The sequence below is a fragment of the Panthera onca genome, chromosome A2 (genome assembly GCF_046562875.1).
Source record: "Panthera onca isolate mPanOnc1 chromosome A2, mPanOnc1 haplotype 2, whole genome shotgun sequence".
Lineage (NCBI taxonomy): Eukaryota > Metazoa > Chordata > Mammalia > Carnivora > Felidae > Panthera > Panthera onca.
The window spans coordinates 97867974-97891394 of record NC_138340.1 but is presented as its reverse complement, the minus strand read 5'-3'; the positions used below and the strand labels follow the sequence as shown (position 1 = coordinate 97891394).

General features: G+C 37.6%; 1 protein-coding gene across 12 annotated transcripts in view; it reads left to right on the top strand.

The window, feature by feature from the left end:
* Nucleotides 1-23421, top strand: part of SGCE (sarcoglycan epsilon) — a 69586-nt gene that overhangs the window by 6937 nt on the left and 39228 nt on the right. For 7 of the 12 annotated variants that reach the window (XM_081795033.1, XM_060632484.3, XM_060632483.3 and 4 more), the window contains exons 2-4: nt 10060-10167; nt 20776-20898; nt 22863-23020. In XM_081795033.1, the coding sequence (XP_081651159.1) occupies nt 10060-10167; nt 20776-20898; nt 22863-23020 (389 nt within the window). The remainder of the gene's footprint in view (nt 1-10059; nt 10168-20775; nt 20899-22862; nt 23021-23421) is intronic. The other 5 variants (XM_060632492.3, XM_078442439.2, XM_078442438.2 and 2 more) reach the window with 2 other exon arrangements.

Here is a 23421-nt window from a genome sequence, read left to right as displayed (position 1 = left end):
GTTCCTGGAGAAAAATAACGTGGGTAAAGCTAAAGTGCTGTTTTCTTCTAGAGTCACTTGGGTAGAATTTTTTTTCTTTTGATCTTCATCTGAGAATCATTATGCAATATGTATGCAATAGCGGTTTAAATGTGCTTTATTGCTTACAGAGAGCTCATCTTTGGCATGTCTCACTTTCTACTTAATTGCCTTGGACTAATCAGATTTTGAGAATAGATCCTCAGCATTCTGTACCCCGGGAATTGCCAGGGCATCTGTTGTGACTTCGGAAGGAAGACTTTCTTTTCTGACAAATGAAGCTGTTCATTTAAAAAATGCTTAGGAGTTAGGCAGCTCTGGTGTAAATTCTTCCCCGTTCTTCAGTGTTTCACTCATTCATCTGGTCACCACTCTGATTATTATGGAGATCTGGGGTTATTGTGAATTTGAAAGGAGAGATCGCAGTTAATTTTCCTATAGTAGTTAAAGTGAAATATTTTAGCTTCCGGTTTCTTCAGCAATAGTCATAGATGTAAAGTTGATCTTTTACCTTGGAATGCAGGAGAAAAGAAAAAAATAGCCCCGGTGTTCTTTTGGGGTTTTTCTCTGTTTCTTTCTTTCTTTTTTTTTCCTCCTTAGCAAATTGGTAAGACATGTGGTTAAATGATGCTGGTTTTTTTCTCTTATGAAATAGTTAATCAGTGTAGCACTTTTAACATTTGTCATTTTCTCTAGCTATAGAGTTGATTCTAATCAAAGGCCGGTACCGCAGAAGTGGAAACAGAACAGGTTGCTACATGTGCTTATCAAAATCTGAAAGGTTATTTTTTATCTGGCTGTTTTACTTCTAAGAGTTTAGCTTATAGGTACACTTGTGAAAGTGCTCAAAAGTAAAAGTATAAGGATGTTTATTGTAGGGTTGATAGCAATAATGAAAAATTAGAAAAAGAAGTGGTCATCTTTACTAAAAATTCTTTTATTTATTTATTTTCTGGGGGTGTCAACTGGTTTTGAGTCCCCTCTGAGATGCTGGGGATTATAGGGTCCCAACCATTAAGGATCTTTTACACTAGTGGGGCTGACAGAGATAAATCAAATAATCACACATATAAACGTGCCCTTCGATCTGTGATAAGTGCTACAAACACTACTAGAATTTCTAAGTAACGGATTTAGCCAGGCAGGGGGATTAAGGAAGGCTTCTCTGAGGAAGTATGCAGATCTGAAGGGTGAGTAAATGTTAGTGAGGTGAAGAGGAAAGGTGTATTTGAGGTAAAAGAAGAGCTCTGTAGAGGCCCTGGGGCAGGTTGACTTGGCAAATAAAAGGTGCTGGAAGAAGTCCAGTGGAGTTGGAGCTGACAGAGAAGAGGGAGCCCAACACAAAAGGAGGCGAGCTAGCAGGTCAAGGAGCAGAGTTTGCAGGACCTGTTAGACTGCATTTAAGAGTGTAATCTTCAGCCTAAAACCTAGGGGAAGTCTTCGGAGGGGTTTAAGCAGGACACGATCAGATTTGCATTTCACAAAGAGCATTTTGGCTGCTTTGTGAAGAAGGGGTTGGAGGGGTCAGAACGGCTTGCAGCACACTCCTTCCAAGGCTACTTTTGTAATCCAGGCTGGAGTTGGAGACCTCCTGAGCTGGTGTGGCTATCGGGGATGAAGCTGGGAGGGACGCTTTGAGGAGTAAATAGCAACGGGAGTGGGTCGTGGATTGAATTGGCCGCGGGGATCAGCAGGAGAAGATGGCAGGAACGATTTCTAGATTTCTGTCATGAAAGGAGGATGAATGGGGGTGCCATTCATGGGATGAGGAACACGGTAAGAGGTCCAGGCTTTAAAGGAAAGATCAGGAGTTCTAGTTTGGACGGCTGAGTGCGAGGTGCTGATGCGTAAATTATGATTGAGCCACACCGGCATAAAGCTATCTATGCAGCCTTCAGATGTGATGTCACGTAAACATATTCAAGATCTATGCTAAGAGAAAACACTGTGATCACATTATGTGGAAAAGAGTACGGTGTGTATATGCACGTGTGTATGTGCAAGGACGTATGTCTGTATATGCATAGATGTGAAAAGGTGTAAAGCCCTTTGGGAATGGATGCCCTAGGCACTGGAGGGAGGCCACAGATAGGGGAGAGGGGATTTTGATTTTTTATACCCTCCTGGTTATACTATTTGAATACGTTGCAGTGGTGATACAGGGCTTGTACAATAAAGAAAAGTAATGACAGTTCCAAGTAAACAACTGATACGAGAGTCTTTCTCTTTCAGAGGTTTCTTAACTGGAAAATCTTGTAAGCATTGTACTTTTTGTGTTTTTAACAGCATTTTCCTGACAGTTTGACTTCCCTAACCTGGTAGCTCTTACACTCTGCCTTTTAATCCTTTTCCACTAGATTGCACTATTACACTAGATTTCACATAGCCTACATACTATTTTGTATTCTGCCGTTTGCTAATTTTATTAATTTCAAAATAATCCAACATTTTGCAGATCAGGACATTAAATTATAATGGTGCATATAACTAGTACATATATTATGCATCCCTTTTGTTAAGGGTCCCACTGGTGCTCCTTATCCATCTAACGTTTCTGAGATGGAACACAGATAGTCCTGTTTCCGGGCAGTGGAAACCCAGTATGTGCTTTGGTCAGGCTATTTGAGCAAAGGAGTAAAACTACTAAGAGAAGTGGACAACTGTCCCTTCTCCATTATTCTATCAAATCAACACTTCTTTTATTGGGTATTTAATTTTCGCCCCAATTTTGATATGTATGATGCAAAGTTGATTCTTGTGCCTGTGCAGATTTTGCTTCTGTTGTATTATTTGCTCAGAAAAAAAAAAACAAAACACCTAAGAGTTTATGAGAGTCAGAGCTAGCACGTCGTATCAGTAGAACTCGCTTCTAATTACATCTGGCTTTCCTCTGAAGGATTAGGCTACAGCTCTCGCCCATCATACCATGGCCAATGCCATCATCTTAGTCCTCTGGGAGGCCACGTGGAGTTGGGGGGTCATTGGAGCCCCTGGGCTGTTGGCTCTGCTCATCAGCAGCCTCCAGCATTTACTACATGCAGCTCTAGAAATAACACTTTTCATGTGTCTTATGACCATGAGAACAAAAAAGAGAAGCTTAAGTCTGTAATGCCAATTGTCACATTTTTTTTTCATTTAAGTGTCTACTTTTTAAGAAATCACGTTTAAAGGAATCCAAAATTTCCTTCACTGTGCCTGGGTGGCTCAGTCGGTTGAGCGCTGACTTCGGCTCAGGTCATGATCTTACAGCTGTGAGTTTGAGCCCTGCATCGGGCTCTGTGCTGAGCTCAGAGCCTGGAGCCTGCTTTGGATCCTGTGTCTCCCTCTCTCTCTGCCCCTCCCCGACTCCTGCTCTGTCTGTCTCTCACTCTCTCTCTCAAAAATAAACTTTAAACAAATTAAAAAAAAATAAGATTTCCTGCATATTAGTTGAAGATTAAATGTAATAATAGCTCACATTTTTCTGAGAACATCATTATGTGCAAAGCACTCTTTTGAGGGTTTTAAATGTATTGTTTAATACTAACAACATCCTTATGAAGCGGGCACTATACTGTCCCTACCAGATGAGGAGACTGAGGTACAGAGATATTGCATAACTTGCTCAGTGGACAAAAACTGGGATTTCAACCCACTCTTATCTTCAGAGACTCTGATACAAAACACTACCTTTCTGTATTCCAACCTTATTTTACTCCAAAGACTAGTATCTTACCTTGCTTATGCTAAAATTATAAAATTCAAATAATTTTCAAACATATTTAATAATTACTTATGTTTTGCCCTGCTGGACTCCTATTTTAACAAAGTTTGGAGGCTTCTTAGTTTGGCATTCCTAGGTTTAAAATCCTGCTGTTACACTTCTCTTTAGAGGATCTTTTCCTGAGGTTGGAGTGGATAGTCCTTCTCAGCAAAGCCTTTTTCCCCCATAGTTTCCAACTTTTTAATTTTCCTCTTTTAATGAATCATGTGTGTGTGTGTGTGTGTGTGTGTGTGTGCATGCCCATGTGTGCAATCATGCACATAATGCATGGAATTAATTTTTATGGGCATTGCCTCATTGCTAGTTATTTCTAATCCAGCAGTCGAGGGAAACTTACTTTTTCTAGAAAGAAAAATAAGCTGAAGATGATGTACTAGTAATAATATTTCAAAATACATTTAAAAGTATGTAGTTTATAAATTGCTTTTCCATTTAACCATTTGGGGTTAGTACTGATGGAGTAGATGATACGGACTTTGCAGTAAGCCAAGAAATAAGTTCAAAGTCCTACTCTGCCACTTAGTAAACTTATGATCCAGGGTATGTTCCATAATTTCCCAAGTCTTTTTATCCTCAGTGAAAAATGGAACTAATAATACCTACTTCCCATAGTTGATAATGTAATGATTATCAGTTAATATGTATAAACTCTTAGTGTAGTGCCTCTCACTTATTATTCAAAACGCAGTAGCTAATGATAATGTCAATGCACATTTCTAGAGAGAAGAATATGAAGACATCTTAATATAAGAGACAATTTTAAAAGTATTAAGGATGTTGCATAAAGGAAGGGAAGAAAAGATACAGAGGGCCAGGAAGCAGCACAGCGACGTGGGGAAAGCAGACAGATGTCAGGGACATGAGCTATCTATCTACTTTATGAAAACAAAGTCTGTGCCCCCTTCAAGTGAAATATGAAAAGAGACAGAGGAGACAGTGGACAGAGAAAGACATGACAGTTTGGTTCAAAGGTGAGTGTGTTAATCAGATTAAATTTCATTTGGCATTCCCTGCTGTTTACTTGGACAGCAATGGCAGAGTAAATCGTTATTTATTATTTCTTTCCCTTGACATTCTGATTAGCTCATCAGCAATCAGTCACCATTCACAGCTCTTCAATTGCTTTTATTAAATAACAAACCCCACCTCCTCAAGTCCGCAAATTATTCAGGTTTGGGAAAGAGTAATGTCTCTTTGGAGAGTGCTTGCTCCAGGCCAGATGAAATGTAGTCAGTCATGGTGCTACGAGACTCAGAATAAATCATGGAATCTTAAGACGAACTTTAAGTATTATATAGTTTCAAGGGAATTTAAGGGCATGCCAGCCACCTTTGGATTAATTCAGACTTTGATGATTTTTGAGAGAGAGCTGTTGAGGAATTGGTTAAATTGTGTATGCCAGCTAATCATGTGAATGTCTTCTTAGTTTGCGCAGTGTAAACGCAGTAAGCATGTTATTCTTTGCTTTTGTGTTTATGCATCAGAGCAAAACTCACATCCAGGTACAATTGTTGCACAGATTATCATGAACCCAGTGAGCACAGTGGAGTTTCTTTCAAGATTTCTGAGGATGGTCTGTTATCTTTGGAAAGAGTCCAAGAACCGGTCCATACAGGTTGAAATTTTTTTGCATATTAGATTTAATCTTGATAAGTTATGTATAGAGTAAATATTCTTAAATTGAGTTGTGTTTTCCCATGCTAACTAAGGAAATTTGTTCTCACAGAAAAAGAAATGCTTTGGTCCTTTTCTAACAAAAATCAAACTTTAAAATGGTAGCTTTTTTCAGCTAATATCTGCATTTGTCATTGCACAGATTATAGTAATTTTCTATACAAGAAGCTAGTCAACTGGATCCATGGTCTTGGACACACAATTAAAAACAAATAGTTATTTCCATGTTATTGAGATTTCTTCCTCAAGGTGTGAGACTTGAATGTGGAAGCAGGCACACCATCCGTGGCGTTGTGCCTTGCCTTTAGTGACACTGTCTGGCGAGTAGAGTCATAAAAAAGTTGTCTTTTTATTTAGATTTATTGGACTACTGTCTTCTGTGGTCAGAGTGGAACTTTAAATGGATTACTCTGAACTTTTAAAAAAAATGAATATGCTCAAAGCAATGCTGGCTTTAAAATAGAATGATGCTGGTGGAATGTGTTTAAACTCTTACACTGCTTCTATTTTTTAATGACTGAGGCACCAATCAAATTTGTCTTTTGAATCTTGTAAAAGCCAACTGGACTACCCTTATATAGGACCTAGAACGTATGAGCAATGAAGCAATGTCCTTCACCTGGCAAGGACGTGACAGAGTGGAAGAAATAAAAATCCCATGGATTTAAGTTATCTTAGTATATTCTTTAAATCACCCATAAAGTACAATATATGTAGTTTTGTGTTTATAACCCTGAACAATTCTTTTTTTTTTGTATTTTTATTTAAATTTTTTTTAACTTACATCCAAGTTAGTTAGCATATAATCCAACAATGATTTCAGAAGTAGATTCCTTAATGCCCCTTACCCATTTAGCCCATCCCCTCTCCTAGAACCCCTCCAGTAACTCTGTTTGTTCTCTATATTTAAGAGTCTTTCATGTTTTGTCCCCCTCCCTGTTTTTATGTTATTTTTGTTTCCCTTCCCTTACTGAACAACAATTCTTATGCATACATAGTCTGAGAACTACTGGGCTAGAATAAAGGAGGGAACAAAAGGGGTGCTGTCTGGATATTCAAACCATTCTTTTTTTAGAAAATTTTTTTAATACTAATTTATTTTTGAGAGAGAGAGCATGAGTGAGCAGGGGAGGGGCAGAGAGGGAGAGGGACAGAGCATCCAAAGCAGGCTCAGCACTGACAGCAGACAGCCCTCACACTCAGCAACCGTGAGATCATGACCTGAGGTGAAGTCAGACGCTTAACTGACCCCGTCACTCCAAACTGTTCTTTATGGTAACTCTCCAATCCATGGGAAAGTGGAGGTAGGAGTGGATAAAGTTTTCAGTTCTATGGTCAGCCTTACATTTGGCATATATGATGTGACTCAGTGAATATCCTATATACCCTTGGGTTTTGTAGGTCTTCTCTCATTCTTCTAGAGTTCATATTGTGTATGAGAATTACCTGATAAAACTGTGTAACCCACGTACCTACACTCTCCACGTTGGAGTTATGAATATGTGCTTAAAACATTTTTTTGTTACGAATTTTTTTGGGGTATGAATATGTATTTTTAGAGAGTTGCCCACAAGATTCTTCTGTGACCAGAATGTAGTCTTTGGAACCCAGTGATCAAGAGAATGCAGTGGGGGTGGGGGAGATATTTGGCCACAAGAGGCCATGGACATTTCTGATCCTATTTTAGCTTAAATTATTTAGGGAGTAACGACTGTGTTTTTCACCTAGATTTAAAAGGAGACAATTTGGGACTCCTGGGTGGCAGAGTCAGGTAAGGGTCTGACTCTTGATCTCAGCTCAGGTCTTGATCTCAGGGTCATGAGTTCAAGCCCCGCATTGGGCTCTGTGCTGGGCGTGAAGCCTGCCTAAAAAAAATAAAAATAAATAAAAGGACATAACTTCAGTTATTAAGCAAATCAACCATTTCTTAGAAGGATCATCCAGAAGATTGGTCTTTCAGTAGATATAAAATTAGTACACTTAAGTTTGCATATTTTAAAAATTAAATACCCATCAAATCATTTATTTGCTTGGGGTGCTAGGGCCTTTGATTTCTACCTGCAGGCATCACTGAAATGTTCACCTGAGGTTTTGTTTGCCTCTTTGTTAGTTTTTAATAACTTGGGTGTTGAATTGTATTCTTTTTTTTCCATTTTGGAAGGGAACTCAGTATTTCTCATCATTTAATTAAAGTTCAGAATTTTATTCAAAATTCAGTTTAAAAAGGAAATACACATTTCATCTCTTAGGGTGAGGAACCCCTTTCAACATGAAGCTTCCTGTACTCCTGCTGATGTTTTTATCTTCACTTGTCCTTAGTTTCTGATTCGTGAGGTATTTTCTTTACTTGTAAATGCTGGTTTCGCCCATTCTAGTTTCTCTTGCATTGTGTCTCATCAGGTTTGCTCCCTTTCTTTATCCTTAGTCTGCCTGTCTCCTTGCGTCTTTTCCTGAGCTGAACAAAATCTGTTTTCCCACACTCAGATAACCTGCCCTCTCTCCGCCTTGCTATGTCGCCGTCTATCTATCATATCATTTAATCTCTTTGCTCCCCTATCCCTGCCAATGTTCTTAAGATTAACTATATTTGCTGCATCTATATCTTGACCTTTTGCGGTTTGGTTTCTATTCTTGTCACTTTGTTGCAACTCCACTTTCAAGGAGTCCCCGGTAACTTCTCATTTTACACAGACTAGTAGTCTTTTCTAAACTCTCATTCTCTTTGACCTTTTTGCAGTATGTGAGGATGTTGATTCCAGTCTCCTTGATATCTCTTGTGTTGACATATGTGACACTTCAGGCTCAGTTGTCCAACCTTTCTGACTGCCTCTGCTGCTCTTTGCTGAATCATCCTCTGTGCTTGCTATATAAATGTATTTATTACCATATTCTTCTGCCTTTGCTGTCCATGCCACTTCTTTGTGCGTTCCTTCTTGCTATATTTCAGCTCCAGAAGCTAGGACAAAATTGTAGGGTATACCCTGGGGGATTCCTGGACTGAGCTGAACCCAGAGGGAACATACCTGAGATGGTTAGAGGAAGGGAGAATGTGTTGGAGACCCAATGTTGTAGTTAGGAAAATCGTACCCGAATATCATGTCTAAAAGGTAAGGATGAGGGGCGCCTGGCTGGCTCAGTCGGTTAAGCATCCGACTTCGGCTCAGGTCATGATCTCGCGGTCCGTGAGTTCGAGCCCCACGTCAGGCTCTGTGCTGACAGCTCAGAGGCTGAAGCCTGTTTCAGATTCTGTGTCTCCCTCTCTCTGTGACCCTCCCCCATTCATGCTGTCTCTCCCTGTCTCAAAAATAAATAAACGTTAAAAAAATTTAAAAAAAGGTAAGGATGAAAAATGAGGGAGTAAGCAGTAAGAGTGGTGGTTCGATGATGGGAAATAGAATAGATGAATGGCTCAAGAACACGAAGGTGTATCTTCTCCAGATCACCTTGGTATATGAGGGTGCCTAGTGCATGTGACCTGGGAGCATGGTCTCTTTAAAGAATTATGCTGGGGTTTTGGCTTCAATAATCATTCCTCTGGGGATGAATTTCCAATCTGTATCTGAAACCCCATTAAGTTCTCTTATGAACCAGAGTTCTATTTCGATCTTTCTCTTAGACGGTTTCACCTGGATATTCCAAGTAATACCCCGGACTTAATATATCTCAAATTAAATTTGTCATCTTCCTCCTAAAACTGACTCCTTTTGGGGGGATTCCTAATGTATCACTATTTTGTGTCATCCTGGTTCAAAAAGTCAAAACCATCTTTGACTCCCCTTTTAACTAACCGACATGCGGCAATTTGAAAACTTTCTCAGTATTATCTGCATGATGTCATGTAACTGGCCCCAGCTTTATTTTCCTTTTGCTTCAACCACTGATTTATGGGCTCACTGCTACCCTACACTCCAGAGATAGCCTCCTATTTATTAGCCCCTAATCCCAATTCTGCTCATTTCTGCCAATGTAATGTTTCCAAAACTCAACTGTAAAATTTCTTTTTTTTTTTTTTAATGTTTATTTATTTTGAGAGAGAGAGCTTTTGCAGTGTGAGTGGGGGAGGAGCAGAGAAAGAGGGAGAGAGAGAATCCCAGGCAGGCTCTGTGCTGGCAGCTGCACAGGCCCAGTGTGGGGCTTGAACCCACAAAACTGTGAGATCATGACTTGAGCTGACACCAAGGGTGGGATGCTTAACTGACTGAGCCACCCAGGCGCCCCCTCAACTGTAAAATGTAAAACATACTTTAAACTTATCACAGCATCCCTATCCAGGGATTATGGCTCCCTCCTGAGGGTTTTGTAGTACTTCTCTATCACTGTGTGTATGTGTAATGATTATATGCATATATATTTCATTCATATTTGTGTACATGAATGATCAATCCCTGAAGATTGTGGACTTGTTGAGTTGCAGAACCTGTATCTTGTTTACCTTATATCCTTACATATTCCTTGTGGTGACACACAACAAATATTTATTAAATGGAATCAAACAGCTAGTGGGCTGAAAGGAATCTAATCCCAGTTAATAGTAGCTGATCTGTGATAGTCATTTTAATGTAACATTAATTTCATTTTTTGTGCATTTGTTTTATTCTGAAAAGCTTTTTTATTAAGCTGTGCTGATGGCATAAATGGAACCATTAACTGGAAGACCAAACAGGCCAACAATTATATTTTCAGCAGAAAAATGACTGGTGGGAAGAAAGATGGTGAGTTTAGGTGGTAAATCTAAATCCCCTTTGGGGGGTCAATTAAATGTTCGCTTCCAGTGTCCCATTTGCTTTTTTAGTCTTGTGTGGATTTTTTTTTTTTTGGTAAGTCAGTCTGAAAAAAATCAGATTTTGTTTTCCTAATCTTCTAAAACTTCTGATCCTCTATGTTCTTAATCCATTATTTTCTAAATTTTTTTTCCTTTGCTGTAGTTTGCCTTTTTTTTTAACTAAAAATAATTCTTGTTTTTAACCTATTGTGACCCTTATCCAGTCATTACCTTGCCACTTATAAAAATTGTCCCAGTGTGGTTATTATAACAATTTATTTACAACGTTGAAAAACATTAAGAAGCACATTTAACATAAATCATTTTAAAAACAGTATTTATTCAACCTTAGAAAAATGGTCATAAAATATTTTGGCTAATTGTGGATGGTTTTTTGACTGATTTTTTTGTTGTTGCAAAACCAAATTGATATGTTTTGCTATTAAATAATTAGATGGCACTTACTTTCTATTGGAAAGATGACCTGACCCTTGGATGATTTTTTTTTTCCTAAATTTTTTCTTCCCTATCATAAATGTGTCCATTAGCAATATGCCAGGACCTTTGAAATAATGCATTTCATCAGGGAGAAAAAGACTTACTTAATAACCAAAAGATGAGTTGTTTTCAAAATGCTGATTATCATCATAAGCTTTCACTTAACATTTCTTGATTATTTGCCTTTAAGATCTCTGCCCACCACCCCCACCCCAACCACACATATGCACATACACAATTTTGGCTATATGTGCTCCTGCATGTTTGCATGTAGCCTGGTTTCCATAACTTTGGGGCAACCAAAGTGTCTATAAAAATAGCAATTTAAAAATGTGTTTAGAAGAGAAGTAATTTTATGTGATAAAAATGGCTTTACTGCCATATAACAAATCCTGGGTACCTTGTAGGAATGATTCCTGGCTTACCTCACTCTCTTCATACAGCTCTAAAATTAGAGGTCACTAGCTTTATTCCAGCTAGCGCCAAATTATTCCTTAGCTGGAATCATCCACTTCCAGGTCTGTTTCACAGTAAGACAGAGGCTTCCAATTTTCTACTCTGCTGTTTTTGAAACAAACCCGCAAATATCTTTGCATTTTTAAAGGAATTTTGATTGGTAATATCCATAATAAAACATAGAGTTTTATAACAATAACTTCCCATGAGAAGATCACAAAACTTTGTTTTAAAAAGCACTAAAAAATGCATTTGTTCCAGGACCGAAGCCCGTCATCTCAGAGTCCTTTCCCCACACCTTCCTTAGATATTCTCAAGGGATTCCTCCTGGTTTCTTCAAGGGAATTACCCATGATGATCATCAGTATCTGGCTGCTTCCTTATTCAAGCTGAGGGCCCTCAGCTTCTTAGGCATATCCCCTCTTCCTGTTTTCTGATCTTCCTAGTTATGGCCCCAGATGACTCTCGGCGGTGTTGCCATCTGCAATGTACTAAATCTCTTCATCTCCCGAGGCCTTGGGACTTGCTCTGCTTCCTGGTGCCCCACATGAGATCACCAAAAACTCTCCCTTTGGACTTCACACCATTCTGCACTAAATTTACACTCATCCATTCTTTTTTTCTTCAGTTTCTTCTCTTTCACTTTGATCTCTAGAACTCCTGTTATCTTTGAGCATGTCCCTCCATTTCCTACTTGATTTGCCAAAAAGGTGTTCCACAGTAAGCTGTTGAGCCCCGATGAGTCATCTGCTGTGGTGCTTTCTTTCTTTCTTTCTTTTTTTTAATGTTTATTTATTTTTAAGAGAGAGAGAGAGAGAGAGAGAGACACGGAACATGAGTGGGGGAGGGGCAGAGAGCGAGGGAGACACAGAATCGGAAGCAGGCTCCAGGCTCCCAGCTGTCAGCACAGAGCCCAATGAAGGGCTGGAACTCATGAACCACGAGATCATGACCTGAGCCGAAGTTGGACGGACGCTCAACCGACTGAGCCACCCAGGTGCCCCTGCTGTGGTCCTTTCTTAGTAAAATGTGCGATTCCAAGATCTTTGCATGCAGCATTCTCCAGAATCTTCAAGAGATACTTGTCTCCTCCTCTTTTAAACTTCATGCTCTCATTGGATCCCAAACTGATTTTCTCCTTGGAACTTGAGTGATAATTACAGTTCTCAAAATAGAAGTGATCAATACATCCTAAATCTACTGAGATACTACATCCTCAGTTTCTTTGAACTCAACCTTTAGCTTTTTTTCCCTCCCTGGTCTTCTCATCCAATTTAAATACTATCACTATAGTTCTGTATTATCAAAATATACAGAGAATGATGCCTTATCAACTGTACGAAGAGGATTGTTTCTAGTGGTTCATAGAGCAAGGCCGTTTTAAATGCTACCTCAGGTATCAAATGTTCTTTGAGATGTTCTTGACCGTGAATTCCAATCATCTCTTTTTGGCAATTTCAAGAGAGCACAAAACATTCTAAGAGCATTTATAGAGTAAAGTAAGTTTAGTGATTGTATTTTTTCTATACCTTTTAAAATAATGCTGTGTCCTAAATTTTAGCAGTGGGATGGTATCTCTTCTGTAAATAGGATTTTGAAGAATTTGAAGTCTCAGAGCCACACAGTTGGCATCATTCTATCTTGGCACAAATTACAAAAATCATAAAGAGCATTCTAAATATAGATTCCCTTTTTTTTCCCCTAGGGTGGAGGTAGAGGAACTTAAAATTTATCCCAGAATAATTTAAATAAAAAAGGAATAAGCCTTCACATTACTCATTCATATACTTCACTTAGATAAATGTTTTCAAATTCTCCTTTCTTTCTTAACACGACTCACTTTCCAAAATGGGTGAGCCTTAGGTTTACTGATAAACTTTTATTATTTTTTCCCCTAAGAAACAAGAAACAAACTTTCTCCTTAGAGAAAGTCAAAACAATCATGTACTGATTTCCTAATTATTTAATATTAAACTTAAACTTTAATTTGACCTTCTTGGGAATAAAGTCATATGTACTCTGAATAATTTGCTAGAATTCTCTTCTGCTGTCTTAAAGGAACTCCTCCTTAGCTTACTGACAGTCAAGGACTGGCATGCCTTGAAGATGGAAATATCTCTCTAGATGACTTCTTTTCCTCTGTGGTTGGAGAGGAGCAGGAAGTGCTCCTATGGCTGAAAATATATATTCTTCTTTGCCTCTGAAAGGTGGCAAATGTAGGAGGAAGAGTCACAAAGTTCCAGGACTTCAAAAGACCATCTATCAGGGATATGAGTTTCTCCTTCTAGGCTCAGGTAATGCCAGCTGAAATGTCTCCTTTTAAACTTCAAGTGTGTTTCTTTCTTTAAACAAAAGAATCTTCAGGTCTGTTTCTTTCTTGGAGTTGTGACTGTCAACTCACTTCTTCCCGTTGTGCAGTGTTATTACGGTAACTTCACTAAATAGAAGAATGAACTCGGACAAATTCTGGTTTGTCATCAAACAGAAGAGATGATTAAGAAAGTGCAGGCATTATGCAACATAATTAGCTTGCTGTAGTAGATCGTAATAACAACAAGGTACAGACAACCACCAAATGTATTACCTTATGCTTCCAAATCAACAAAATACATGACTTACTGGGTTCAAGTCCCAGCCTTTCCTCTTACTCCTCCTGTAGGCTTGAACCCATCATTTTGTCTGTCTGGGTTCAATTTTGTTATCTATAAAATGAAGGACTGAACTCTCCAGGGGGGCAAGTGCATGCCAATTCCGATTGATAGTGTCTGTCAGGAATTCTGGGTTGAGAAGAATGCTGAGGCCATATCCAAGTAGGAAGTAATGCTATGATCTGTCTTTAGTAGAGAAATATATTTGGCATGCTCAGGCAGGATGACATCTAAAGCCCTTCTCAACAGCAGCGTTCATGAGACTAAGTTCATCGATCACCAATTAACAATGTTTTGCAACCACTTTCCAACTGACATTTAAGAAAAAAACAACAGGACAAAACAAAAACATGTGATCATTATATGGAAAATCAAGACGTTTCACTCCAGTGTAGAAAAATAGTTTCGGTAAGTGGCTTTGGTCAGGAGGAAAAACAAACCTTTTGCTTTTTGTAGAAAAAGATGCAGTGTTTCTCTTCTACCTCATGTAAAGAAAAGTGGCCTTATCTCTTAAAGGAATGAAGTTAAAAAAGCAATTTAATGCCTTCCCTGTGATGAATTCTACAGCCTAGGCATGGTCTGTGACTGAAATAAAAACAGTAGCTGACCACCACCAAATGAATGGCCTGCAGTACTTTGATGTTGAGTAAACTCACAGGTGAAGGGCAGACTGCTGAGAAAAACTTTTGATTCCAAGCCAGGATTTATAAACCTGGATTGATCAAATACAAGGTAAATCTTAGTGAGAGGGGGAAAAGAAACCCCACAGAAAGGTCGTGTACCTAGCTGGATACTGATGTTCCTCAGAATAGTTTTCTACAGCAATTATCTAGGTTAGTAATTACATTTCAATTTGGCTATAGAAATAATACATTAAAAAATAAATTGGGAAGGAAACAATAAATATATCGGACTCTGAAACCCTGAAATGAGTTCTCTTGAGGCAGAGACAGCAAATGAGTTTCATCCCTTAGAATCAATCCGGATTCATTGGTAGCAGCTTCTTGTGGTGCTGTGTGTTCAGGGGCTCCAAGCCTTTTAGCTGGTAAAGCCATAAAGTATAAGACCAAACTTAATTTTTTTTCCTGACAGTACTTATAAGTTTTAATTACCGGGGATGGCCATATAATAAGTTTAGCAACTGTATTTTTTACGTAACTTTCTTTTAAAATGATATCCTGGTTCTTAACATTAGGATTAGCATAAGGATTTAAGGTAAAGAGGATTTTGAGGAATCGGAATGTCTCATTGCTTAGGCAAAAGTTTATTTTCAAAGCTGTGCCAGATAAATGGCTGTTCAGTATTACCATTCATCTTAAACGTACTTAAAAGTCTTCTTCAACATTTTTACCCCCAGTTTTTTTCAGGCAGTGCTATGAACAGTTGAGAAATATGCACCATCTTATTTAAGTAATTTTCACTCAGTTAAAGCACTCTTGTCATGCTTCCCATTGAACAGTTTATGTCTTAAAACTCTCTGAACATGAGAGGCAAATTAACAAAATTGAAATGCTTTTAGAAGTAGACTTTAATTTCTTAATAATAAATTACTTATCAATTATAGTGCGTTATAATATTCTTAGGCTGATTTAGCTATTGCTGAAGGTAATAGATCACTTAATCAATAAATCTCTTTGTTTAAATTATGCAGTATATTTCCCACACAGCAGATATGTAAGAAATTATTTTATACAACACATTAAATCCATTCATTTTGATTTGACAGTTCGTGTTTACATAATGTATGGGTTGAATTAAGACTTTCTATGGTACACTTATTTATTTCTGAATGCATTTAATACATGGAATTTACGCTGCCATCTCAAATAATGGCTGTGTCCCAATTATAGTAAGATCATCTATTCAGAAGTATACTGCATCAACTAAGGACCAGGAAATCTGCCACAAAAGGTGGCCAAAATCGATGCGGCAAATGCAGGCTCCTGTTTTTCACATCTAGCAGAGCCCCGCGTGCGTTAAGACAGAACAAATTTGTTCTTACTTTAACACACAACGCCACCTCATTTGGTAGTCTGGTTTCTAAACGTGCATGCAGCAGATTAATAGCAGCAAATTAGAAGGGATAGAGAAGCTGCTATAGGAAACATACCAATAACAATGAGAAATGACAGCTGACAACTTGTCTGCAGATGAGAAAACAGAAAATCTATAAAACACACAACCTTAAAAAGCATTAGCAGACTGGGACCCACTAGCGGAGGTGTGTGATCAGTAAATGACAAGGCAACCAAACGGTCCATAAGGACGTCATTGTATAATAGAGCAGAATGCAATAATTGATGTGCCAAATGATGATGCTGTACCATCATGAAAAAGGATGGACTCCATCCTTTAGAAAACTCAGCTCTCTGAACTGTTTCCTTCCTTGGGTCTCCTGGTAAAGTGAGAATTTACTGTGTCTTATTAAACCTTAAAAGTTAGAAAGTGATGATATAAGTGGACCCTTTAGAATGATTAATTTGTTGATAAAGCATCTATGAGAGAGATATACACATAATAGGTGCCTAACAGAGGCCACCTGGACGTGAATACTGACAATACTTTATGACTTTCTTCTCAGAGATTTCAGTGGAGAGACAGCTTTCAGATTTAAATCTCGCTGGGACTTGCAGGGTCTCACACTCAGCAGCTAGTTTATTTTATAACCGTGCACTTGTTCTTGGTGATGCAGAAAAAGGTCTGGTAAGTGTTCTTTGGACTTTTTTGTAGAGAAGGGACTTTGTACGTGCCTGTACACACACATATGCCATTAAAAATAATCCTTGTGATAATTGCGAAGTTATATGCTATAAATTCTAGCAATGCACCACCATAATCCTTTCAAAATTTCATGTTTACTAAATACATCCAAATTTGCTTTTGTTTTTAAGTAATTGTACATAAGCACTCAAATGCACACCCTCATCACGATGTGGCTCCCTTAGGGAGAAAATTTCAAATGGACTATTAATAAAGGAAGACAGGATGCTATTTAGCTAGCATGAGGCCCCACTTTATTGTTACTGCCATCACCGTCTGTTACTTGATTCTTGGCTCTCTGCTGTCACATGGTTGTTGACATGATCTGTAGTTTTCTGTACCTTATGACTAAAATGTACAGAGAACAGTTTTGTAAAGTTTTTGGTAGCGTGGTAATGAAGAACACTGAACTGAGTTTAGGGACCCTGGCCCCTTGCCCACACACCCTTTTGCTCTTCTTAGATATGTAATTTTTCCTAAAAAAAATCTGCTCTCTGTGACTGTCCTCAGTTTTTAATCTTTGCAAATCTAGCTACCCTTGCTGTTTGAAGATGCTGTTTTTGACCCCCTGTGGGTTGAATTTTTGGTTTAATTGTTTTTCCCATTAATGGTGATGGATTTGCACGGGATTTAGCCACACACTGGTTTTCAGTTTCATTTGTTTCCAGTGGCATGTGTTTGCAGAGGTAATGGATTTGCAGCCGTAGACAATTGCAAAGCCATGTGATACACAGAGAGACCAGAGCCTGTGACCTCAGTTTGATTAGCATGACACTGTACACATGTATATTTCAGAGATCATTAGATTTTAGTACTGTGGATTCTTAGAATGTTTAAATTTGATTTTTTTTAAATTTTTTTTTAACATTTATTTATTTTTGAGACAGAGAGAGACAGAGCATGAATGGGGGAGGGTCAGAGAGAGAGGGAGACACAGAATCCGAAACAGGCTCCAGGCTCTGAGCAGTCAGCACAGAGCCCGACGCGGGGCTCGAACTCACATACCGCGAGATCGTGACCTGAGCCGAAGTCGGACGCTTAACCGACTGAGCCACCCAGGCGCCCCTAAATTTGATTTTTAAGATTTGTTTTTAAGGAAAGCAATACACTTCAGGCTTTCTGTTTGTGAGTACTGCTTAGGTACATGTGGATGCAACACGTGTTAACTGAGTCACAGCCATTGTTGGTGTCGGTGCAGACCAAATCAGCGTTATTTATATAGCTCATGCTTAGAACAAGAGCCTGTAACTTGGAATTCTGTGTCCCGTGTTGTTTCCAAAAGGAAGCTAGGTGTAAATACCACCCAGATAGCCTCTGTTGAAGAGTGATTTGTTTTGCAGGTAACAAATGGGAAAGGGAAGGGTAAAGGGCCCTTCTAAAATGTTGTGTGGGTGCCCGTAATTTAAACTGATGCTGCAGAAAGGAAGTATCATTTTCACAAACAAAACATAGTGGCTTAGTCATTTTCCATTTCTAGATGATGAATGTGCCATACATCCATATCATGTTTTTCTCAGAGTGAATGGCGTACTATACTTACAGTGAAGCAGCCTTTACTGCAGAGTTGCCAAGGTAACTGACCAGCAAGTACGCAGTTCAGCACATTGCAGAAAGGCAATTGAGTACATGTGAATAAAGAAATGTGCATGTCATCTTAAAACCCACGAGGGCCATGGTAAATTGTGGTTTGGCTCTGTAGATCACAGAAATGGTTTTTATGAAAGCGGAAACTGAGATGTTCCATACTAGTCCTTGTAGTGAGGTCATGTGCAGTGGCAGGTGCCCCTTCGTGGTTCCCCTTCAGGCCTTGCCAAGGGCTATATAGTAAATAGAATCATTTCAATATCGTTTAATATGAACAACCTTTCTTTTGGCTTTAGAAGCTAGCTTTTATTACCTGATGGCGGCAAAAACTAAGGGAGACTCTTAGTTTATAATGTAAATGGAGGCTGATAACCCATAAACTGCTACACACATGTGAGAATTAATTCGTTAAAAAGCTGAAATTTAAGTTAAGTATTATGTATACATTTAGTGCACAAACATAACACCTGTGTTTACCTCCACAGTGCTTTTTAAGTAGAAGGTTTTCATCCATTCAACAGGCATTGATAAAATTATTCAAATATGTCAGACACCTTCTAAGTGCCAAGAAAATAACAATGGTAAGTAAAATTCAGTGCTGGACTTCAAGGTGTTTTAATCTCTAGAAAGAATAAATTATGTAAACTCTAGAGAGATTCCTTTAGATTATTTAAAGTACTGCTGTGCTTTGAGGGTAGGATTGTGATCTAGAATTTAACCACCTTGACATACAGAATGAAGTAACTTCTCAGTAGGGGTTCACAAATCTCCATAATTTGACTCTTCTTCCTAGTTTTTCTCCTTTTGCCTTAAATATATCTCAAGATCACAACTTAATTTTTTTTTCCTTGAAAGGTCCCCCCAGTATCCCACGACTGTATCTTACAAGTTTTCACCACTGAAATGCCCGAATCCCCATCTATGAGTTTCAGAATCTTGTTAGTATTTTATGAGCCATATGGAACTCTGCTTCTTACATAAATCTTTTCCAGATCTTTTCCAGCTTCCATTTACTCCTCACCATCTTACTGTGTGTTGCCAGAGCAGTCCATACGTCTGGGAACATACCTAATTAGGTGGGCATTGGTCTCCCAAACCAAATGGTGAACTCATGGAAGGCAGGGACTGGGCCTCCTCCATTTTCACATTCTCCACAGCACCTGGCATTCAGGGGAGGCTGTGGAATCCAACTGATGAAAAATCTCACATTCTCATCCTCTCTATTTTTCTGTGACTTGCTCATTCTTGTTTTTGTTTTTTGGAATGGGACCATTTCCACAGGTGAGTAAATTGTTCTTGGGGGGAAGAAGTTGGGTATTCTAAGGGCCATGTGCAGAGTACTTATGAATACTAGCAAATCAAGTCAGGAAAGGAGGAGTCTCTCTACGTACCTAGTTTAAACATAACTTGCAGCTTCCTTCCATCTGTTATATAGCCTTTGAAGTTGTGTTTTTAGTAGCAAAGCTATAGGTACATGAAGCTACAATATTTTCATTCAGTTCTCCATTTTTGTCAGCCATCCACAGAACTGCAGGGACAAGTTTTCACAGATAAAGAAGCATTTTGTGAGAGTTTGTATTTTTATGCTGAAAAATTTACTGTCAGTGATTTTGCTATCTAGGGCTTTTAGTTGTGAGCCTAGGGTAAGCAGCCTTGAGGTTCTCAAGGTTAATTACTACATTCACAAATCCATCAGTGACTAAGAGAAAGAACTGACCTGATAGGATTTATCTGTTTAAAAATTGCCACCACTAGCCAATCAGGAAGATAAAAAACTAAAAGAGATTGTAGAGGTGACAAGTGTAATGGCAGTAATGTGTTGGTGGAGATGATGATATCACAGGAAAAAGAATAGGTGGGAACTAATTAAACCAATTTAGCCATTTTAATGTACTCACATCACATAAGTAATCGGTAACTCATGAAATCTGCCCCATTTCATTTAAAGAAATTATTTGCGCTAAATTTTATTATGTGATTGTTATGTTTATTTGGGATGTAGCATACTAGAATAGATTAATAGAATTATTAAAAGTCAAGATCAGGTAAAATGGAGTAAATCATTTCTAGGATAAATATGAGGAAAAAATATCCAATGCATTTTTATAAGCATATATGAAAGTCACCTATTATATACATTTGATATTATATAGTCTGCTATGCTTTGTCTGGCAAATAGTTAATATGGTTTAGATTTTTACCACTTAAAAATTACTCTTTATACTTCACTTTCAAAAAAGAAAAAAGAAAAAAGAAACTGTAATCATAATTATGTGGTGGGTCAGTTCTCATCATATATTTTGTTGGTAATGATTCCCATAAAAAGAAATTACCAAAAAAATATTATGAATGTCTTCTTATTTAATAACAGCTTTAATTATTAAATGTGCCTACTTTTGTTTACATAATATTTGAGTGTCTAAACACACCATGTTGAAAGAGTTGTTTCATGTTTTGTCCTGAAGTCACTTTCCTTTAAAACAAACTTCGTAACAATATCTTGCATGCTGCTTCAGTTCTCCCAGAAATTTCTAAAGAAGCAAAACCCTTCTTTGCAGTGTAAGCAAACTATGAGCGTTTCTCATGATCTCTTATCTTTCCTTTGTTTTCAGTGTACACTATTTTCTCGAAGGTGCACTCTGATCGGAATGTGTACCCATCTGCAGGTGTCCTCTTTGTTCATGTTTTGGAAAGAGAGTATTTTAAGGGGGAATTTCCACCTTACCCCAAGCCTGGTATGTTCTCGGTGGGAAACAAGTGGGTAATTTACTCAATTTTCCTTTTTGTTCAGTGTATATGACTCACAAGGTCTATGATCAAATATTATTAACATTATTCAAAATGGTCTGTAAATGTGATAAATTGGCTGTTGTAGGGATATTGCCTGTTTTAAGATTAAAAATTTAATCACAGAAGGAAATAATTCATTTTGAATTAAAAAAAAAAAAAAAGCTTGTTTCTAGTTTTCCAATGTTGAGTTTTGTGCTTCTGACAAATGACCTACCTGTATTCGTGTAGAAATAATTATAGCTGTACAGTTATGATTTTCCATATTGAGACTTCGATTCTTATGTAGTATATTGATCTTTGGAAGACTATACATATGTTGTAGAAGAGAATGAAATACGGTATTTAGAAAGAGTTCTCAAGAAAGCTTTTACAATATGAGATAATTTTATATAACTTCATAATATAATGAAGATTAATTTTTCCTTCAAAATAATACTAATTGTGAAACCTTATTTAATTCACTGTTGGTTTAATGCCACCTGGATGGCTCAGTCAGTTAAGCATCTGACTTTGGCTAAGGTCATAATCCCACAATTAGTGCGTTCGAGCCCCATGCCGGGCTCTGTGGTAACAGCTCAGAGCCTGGAGCCTACTTCAGAATCTGTGTCTCATTCTCTCTCTGCCCCATTTGATGAATACCATCAAATTAATTAAAATATAGAAGGGGTAGCAAGCAAAAATATATTTGTTACTATGACTCCTAAGTAATAAACAATGAACTTTCTGAGAATTGTACCATTAGAATTAATATAAATGTTATTTTTGTAAATTATATGATGAATAACATACCTGCAGTCATAGAAAATAGTTAATCATGTTCTCACCAGCATTAAAAAAATAATCTTTTTATAAGTTATTTAAAAAAATTTTTTTAATGTTTTTTTATTTATTTTGAGAGAGGGAGAGAATCCCAGACAGGCTCCACACTGTCAGCCCTGAGTCCGATGCAGGGCTAGGACTCACAAACCATGAGATCATGACCTGAGCTGAAATCAAGAGATGGTTGCTTAACCGACTAAGCCACCCAGGCACCCCCCCCCCCCAAAAAAGGTTTTTATGTGGCATTCTGTGTTTGCAAAACAACATAGCTGAGCCTTTTGAGCAGTAGCTCCAATGTTTGTGAAGAAAATATGTAGTTAAGAGCATAGTTTCTGGAGTCTGCCAGGATTAAATTCTAATTTCACCATTTAATAAGACCATGGAGAAGTTACTTAACATGGAAAATTACATATCCCATGAATAAAATTAGGGCTAATATTATTAGCAACATTTTTATAGGTGTGTTTGAAAATCAGGTGAAATAGTGCCTATAGAGACCAGCCACATTCTAACAAATGGTGCTATTATTATTTATTAATTACAGTTCTTTTTGGATTTATAACATTCTCCAAAGTTTTAAAATTACATTATTTTTGTTTTTCTGATACTTTCATCATTTTGAGGTATCCATTATGATTAGTTTGATAGTATCCAGAGTGTTATGAAAGAAAGGCTTCTCAAGAGAATATGTGCATCAGCATGATTAGAGGATTTTCCTGAAAGATTGTTGTCTCCTTGGCAGAACTTTCACACTCCTATGTGAAAAAAAAAAAAAAAGCAAGAAAGAAAAAAGAAAAGAAAGAAAGCAAATTTCCAAAAACATTGTATGACTGCTTTTCTTTGTTGCATAAGATTTCCAGGCAAACTAAATAACCAGAAAGATTTTTTCTTTACTTGAGGCTCTAACTGAAATTCCCAGATGGGTTGGGTTTTTGTTTGTTTGTTTGTTTTGTTTTGTTTTGTTTTTTTGGTGTGTATTTAGTTTGCTACAAATGTAAGAAAAATTTTTAGAAATATTTTGATTGAAATTACCAAAGCAACATGTGTGAAAATAACTGTCTTATATCTTAATTCTGTGTTTCTTATCTAGGCGAGATTAGTAATGATCCTATAACATTTAACACAAATTTAATGGGTTACCCAGACCGACCTGGATGGCTTCGATATATCCAAAGGACACCATATAGCGATGGCGTCCTGTATGGGTCTCCGACAGCTGAAAATGTGGGGAAACCAACAATAATTGAGGTAATTTACTTAGAACTTTTTTTTTAATTTGGAAATATGCCATTCCTTTCTGTTTATCTACCAAGGTCTTTGTTTCAGCTTTGTATATAAAAAAGGGAGCAGTCTAAATTAGTGGGAAAAAATTAAAAGACATTTAAAAATGATAGATTACTATAATATGAATTCTGTGTAAGAAAATAAATACAAACTTAAAACACTTATTTGCTTTATATATTAATTTCAAATTGCATGTTCATTGAAATACAGTCTTTAAACAGACATGTGCTCCTATCATGTGCTAAGTATTATGATAACTGCTGGTAGTAGAAGATGAGTAAGAGGTGAGTCCTGCTATGTCTTCCAGGAATTGAAGCACTGGAATGGAAATCCATTGTTAGCCAACACTGTCATAACTATTTTAA